The sequence below is a fragment of the Echiichthys vipera genome (assembly GCF_963691815.1).
Source record: "Echiichthys vipera genome assembly, chromosome: X".
In the NCBI taxonomy this organism is placed as follows: Eukaryota; Metazoa; Chordata; class Actinopteri; order Perciformes; family Trachinidae; genus Echiichthys; species Echiichthys vipera.
The window spans coordinates 11,059,864-11,065,863 of NC_139825.1; the positions used below are offsets into that span (position 1 = coordinate 11,059,864).

A 6,000-nucleotide genomic window follows, 5' to 3' on the forward strand; every position below is an offset into this window, starting at 1 on the left:
TGTCTGTCTTTGTCTCTTTCCGTCTATCTGTCCATCTTTTCTCTCTTTCTCTCTCCTTTTCTTCCTCCCCAACCGGTCAAGACAGAGGGCCTTGACCCATAGAGCTGGGTCTGTCCGACGTTCCTGCCTGTTAAAGGGAGGGTTTTCGTTGCCACCGTACTCAATGGAGGAATTGTTGGGTCTATGTTAATCATAAATAAGTCATAGAGTGTGGTCTATACCTACTCTGTAAAGTGTCCTGAGATAACTTTTGTTATGATTTGGCATTTTAAATAAAATTGAATTGAATTGAATTGAAGGCAAACAAGCCGGCAGTTCTATAGAGATCATTGTAATGCTGCATTATGTACAGAAGTTTGTTGATAGATAACACCAAATAATCTCTCCCTTAATTGTTTACCATCCTTTGACCCTGAGTGTACCTGTTGCTGTGTGGAGGTAGAACTGAAGCTTGAGGGTTTGTTGACGAGTTGAGGACTGAGATACAGTCCGTACAGCCCCACACAGCTTTTCCTCAGCAGTGTAATCCTGTGAGACTGGCAGCTCGGCAGCCTGCCTGTACATGCCTGCTCTGCTGCTGTCACCACGCCTTTAGCCCCAAACAGCACAATTACCCTGCACTCAGTGACAGAGTTCAAGGCAGACAGTGCTGTTTGGCAAGACTGTATTGGATTTTTTCTGATGAATCTGTCAGTAACATCAGTTATCCTGATGTAAACACACAAGGCTGACGGGATTCTATTATAAATCTTACAAAGCAAATACAGAGGAAAAAACTACAAATATGAATGTCAGCACACTATTTAGCACGGCCACAATTAAAGCCCCTATAGGAGCTTTTAATTGTGTCATATCATAATAACTATCAATATCAGGTAGAATTCATACCACCTGAGGCTCGAGTCCTTGGAAGAGAACAGGAAGGTCCTCCCTGAACGATGAGCGTGGTGTGTAAATTTACTGAAGCTAAGAGGAATGAATGGCAGCAGAAAATGGAGCAGAGCCTGCAGAGGAATGCAGAAACCCACCTAACCACCTCCCACAGGCTGCCGGGAGAGCAGGCACACACATGCGACCCAACCGACTGGCCCCAGGAAGAGGTGGCACTGTGCGGTTCAACTACAGAGTCACACTGTGTGTTAGAGACCCTGGGTCTGGCTGCTTTAACATCAAATAGGATCACAAATTATTCCTTTAAGGGCTCACATTTCTCTGTGGGCTTAAAGTGACCTGCTTGAACTTTTCATTTATTCTTATCTCCTGAGCTATCCCATATTTTTACCATAATACACACTGTCCTCCTGCTGAACTTGATTGTAAACTAATGGTCTTACTCTATTTTATTCTGTAGCAAGTATTTTAGTATTACTGTAATACGCATGTGGTATTCAGGCAATGATCATTTGTTGGGACATTTTTGTATTTTCATTTTATAGAATACAATTTTCTGAAGAGTGCATACAGCTGAACTGATCCACACCGGTCTTACATTAACGGCATCCTCTCTTGACCCATGATAGGCTGTTGGTGACAACATATGTATAAATGACTGTGTAAAAATTTTTTTTTGGAACAAAAGTCAGATGTTTAATTGTTATACTCCTATAGGGTCATTGAAGGGTTTGCAACAAGAAAATTAGAACCGTATGTTTTACAGGATGCATTAAAAACAAATCTTATTTCTTTCTAACAGGTCTTCATTTTCAAAACCTTCTGATATTTAGTTCATATGACCAAATGGAGTTGAGGGTTATCTGGCAGAAAGATAGGTACAAGAGACCTACTAATAAAGAAAACTTGCTGCACGTGAATATTATTGTTACATTTCCACCTGCCATTACATTTATAATTTCATACTAAGTCAAGAATATGAAATGTCACCTATATGGCAACCTGCACCTTTACCAAAAAGAACATGTGTCTTCACTTTGTTTGGGGGACGTAGCGGTGTTGGTAGGTTATCAAGGCGGTGTGTGTGTGTGTGTGTGTGTGTGTGTGTGTGTGTGTGGGGGGGGGGGGGGGGGGGGGGTAACAATTAACCTGAGCGGCCGCTGAGCTGGAGGGAAAGAGGACAGAAGAAGAGGTGGAGGTGAGGAGGAAAAGGAAGATGTCGGGTGAATGATAACAGTGGAGGTGAAACAGAGTGAGAGATGTGTTCCACTATCGAAAATCAGGAGTAGAAATGTGGAGTCCAACTTACAGCCAGTTACTCGCGTTGGCCGAGAGGAGCGCACAGCAGAGCATCAGGACGCACCGCAAAACATATTCCTCGGTCATCTCGAGAGGGAGGTCGGGAAGGGCGCTGTGATCTGAAATTATCCCGAGGTGGACAGGGGGTCGGTGGTGAAAAGAGAAGCAGCCGCGGGGTCCGTAGAAGGCTGTTAATCCATCGTCCCGCATCCGGTGGTTCATCCACCGGGGAAGCGCGCAGCTTCACGGTCCGTCAGCCCGGTTCTCCCGTCCCTCCCTAAGCCACTCCGCACTCAGAAGGGACGGGGAAAGGGGGAAAGTGGGATGCTAAAAATATGATCTAACAGCCGTTCGGGCTGAATCGGAACCTTCTTATTCAACTTGTTTGCTTTCTTTCTCCGCTGCGCGTTAACGCAAATCGGTACCGTGCGTGGACAAGCAGTCAATGAAAGCCAAGATGACGAGCTCTCATGCGGTTCTTCCCCCTCTCTGAAGGCTAATCACCCGATGCCGGGTCCCGCTCTCAGACAAACGGGGCTCTCCTGTCAGCGCGCAGCAAGCTCTCCAAACTCTCCCCCGACACATGCACACATTGAGCGTAAATACGCACGGGCCCTCCTCACACACCACCGTCTCTCGGTGCGTCTGGCAGAGGAGAGATGTGTGCTGACTTTAGCTGAGGGGCGGTGCGAGGATATAGAGGTATGGCTGCAAGATGGGAGTTTTTTTGTGATGAAGGAGGCGGGTTTAGTGCGCTGCTTAAGTGGTGTGTCCGTGTGTATGTGTGTGTGTGTGTAGACAGGACAATGTGTTTTAGAGGTCTCCTGGGAGGATGCAATAGCACAGCCATTCACTAATGCCCTCCCCAGCCACCCCCACTCCTCTCCATCACACACATGAACACGCTCTTTCTCTCTCTCACACACACACGCGCGCGCGCGCGCACACACACAAACACACACACACACACACACACACACACACACACACACACACACACACACACACACACACGCTCCCCAAACCGCACACACATCTTGGCAGCATCTCACTCTTCCCCTCACACACTCAACCAAATATTCTGCGGTCAACAGGCTATTTAAAGCTTGGCTGCAAAATGTCAGCATTTGAACCCAGCAAATCCCAAAAATATGACAAATGTCAGCTACACACAACTTATTGATGAACACGTCGGAGGAGGATAATAGGGCGAAGCAGCCACGTAACAGTACCGAGGACTCTTTATCAAACACCTGGTCCTTGCGAAGAAGAAGAAGAAAGGTGGAGGACAGAAATCATCAATGCATCCAAGCAAAGGACTTTTTCAAACTCACGGGACTTTATTTTTAACACCAGCGAGTATCCCCATGTTTCCAAATGTCAGACTGAATTATAGATAAAGGTGTATAAAAAAGTGCACACAGATGTACTTGTATTAAACATGAGAAACATGGCATTGGCAGTCTGAATGAATGGATTAAACAAAAAAGAGATGAGATATTATACACATTGATTGATATAAGATGCAGGATTTTGATACTCAACACAGGTCAAATATTGAGCCTAAATACACACAAACACACAGGTAGGCATACACATAATATACTAAACAAGATTAAATTGAATTGTATTGATCACAGGAGGAAACTTTAGTAACAGCGCAAGAAGGAGACCAAATAGGTAGATATGTAGAAAAAATATAAACCAAAAAACAAGACATACTTTGATATAAACCATTGACACAAATGTGTGTATGAATGTGTGTATATTTATATATATATATATATGGATCTATTTCTCTACACATATTAGTATAAACCGATGAATGTAACACAGTGTTGGACATATTAGTGCAGCAGCTGTCACTAAGCCACGTAGTCGTAATTCAGCAAAAATAGTGACTCCAGCGTGTCACATATAATATATTATATTACACCAATTTAATAAATTGTATATATAAAGCAATACTTCATTCATAAGTTAGCATAAGAGTGTTATGATTGTTAATATGAAATAATATGATACCTAATATCATATATACTGTAACTGTAATAAGTAATAATATAATGTAATTGTATTGCATAATGTAATATATGTGATGAAATATTATATAATAGAAACAATAAAATATGAAATATACAATATTCACTAATTACAGTATTTAGAGGGCTGCGAATCAGGAGCAGAGTATACTATGAGCATTAAAACAAGCTGTCTTAATAACTGATGCAATAATGACACCTCACATTACATACATTAACATTATATACATTAAAGGAAATACATAATAAATTCCAATAATATTCATGCACAATACATGAAGAGAATCAATCAGAGCAGAACAAAAGTCACTTATTATTTTTCTGTTGACCCCACTGATGGTGTTGGTGGGAGTCGGACACATCTATGCTTTGTTCAAAACCACATAACTTTATATTAGTTTCTAGCAGGAGAGGTCACCAAAGATACCAACTAGTATGTATAAAACAATGTACAAGGCATGTCAATGTGATGGTGCAGCCACACAAGATGAGTTTACATCCTTAAAAGTAGTGATGGGGGAAATGGGAATGTGTGACATCAGAGCTGCTTCAGTCACAGCCTGCAGATGGGGAAAGACCAAGAAAAAAACATACAGTCGGCAGACTTCACACATGGGCTCAGTCTTAAGCTTGTGTGTGTGTTCATGTGTGGTGGTGGTGGTTGAGGTTTGGGTTGTGTGTGTATGCATCGTCTAATCTCATTTCACTTATTGGGTTTTAGGGAGCTAAGAATACACCCTGCTGGGATGAGAAGCTGCAGTCGCACCACCAGCTGTGTGTGTGTGTGTGTTTGTGTGTGTGTGTGCGTGTGGCAGCCAGGAGCCACACACACACACACACACACAAACACACACACACACACACACACACACACACACACACACACACACACACACACACACACACACACACAGTTGGACAAGTTATCTGTCTCATTTTGGATACTTAAAGACAAGATACATTTGTATTTTCCCTGTGGGGAGATTTTGCTGCAGCAGCCAAACTACATTAATTCAGCAGTGGAAAAAAAAAGTTTATTATGAGCCCAAAAACAGAGTATCAACTAAACAGTGAAAACACTAACTGACATGGCGCTCTAAAGTTTTCTCCTGATCTGAGCGGAAAGTCTGCAGGTTGTTCAGAAAAAGGCTTCTGGACAGCAAAGTGGAGCTGGTGTGGGAACCTGCTGACCTACATTCTGGGCTGACAGTTCCTACCAAACTTCTGCTCCCACTGAACCCGTTTCTGCTTCACAATGAGACAGATGGCACCTGCACTGAGCTCAGGGGAGTGTGTAAAACTCACCGCCCATTACAGAGGGAGCTAGAGAGCTGTCCCCGTGCAGTCTGCCGCTGTTAGGGCTTCAGCATCCAGAGGAGAAAGGAAATAAAACGGACAACATCTCTGAGTGCATCCAGGTTTCCCACAGGTCACCTGCATCGGCTCTGCTCCTGATTGGCCAACAGGTGGGGGAAGAGAGTAAAGGAGCAAGTTGAAGATCAGCAAGAAATCAAATCTCTTACAAACACATTTCTGAACATGAATGAAATAAAAATGCAACAATGCATATATTTAATGTTGTAAGGCATTCACATTCAGGCTTTCCTAGAGAGGAAAAAAACTTGATTCAAGAAAATCCCTACACATATAGTAATAACAACAGAGACACATATGAGCCCTGCACTGTCCAAACCTAACTAAATGGCTTGTTAAAGGATTAAACATGTTTAATCAGAAGCTAAATTAGACTGATTGAAGTGCAACAATA

General features: G+C 42.9%; 1 protein-coding gene across 1 annotated transcript in view; it reads right to left on the bottom strand.

Moving 5' to 3' along the window:
* The window catches only part of wnt4 (wingless-type MMTV integration site family, member 4), a 32,175-nt gene extending 29,377 nt beyond the window's left edge, over positions 1-2,798 (bottom strand). The window contains exon 1 of the mRNA XM_083938442.1: positions 2,201-2,798. Coding sequence (XP_083794568.1) covers positions 2,201-2,412 — 212 coding nt within the window. The 5' untranslated portion in view covers positions 2,413-2,798. The remainder of the gene's footprint in view (positions 1-2,200) is intronic.
* Between the last annotated feature and the right edge of the window lie 3,202 nt (positions 2,799-6,000).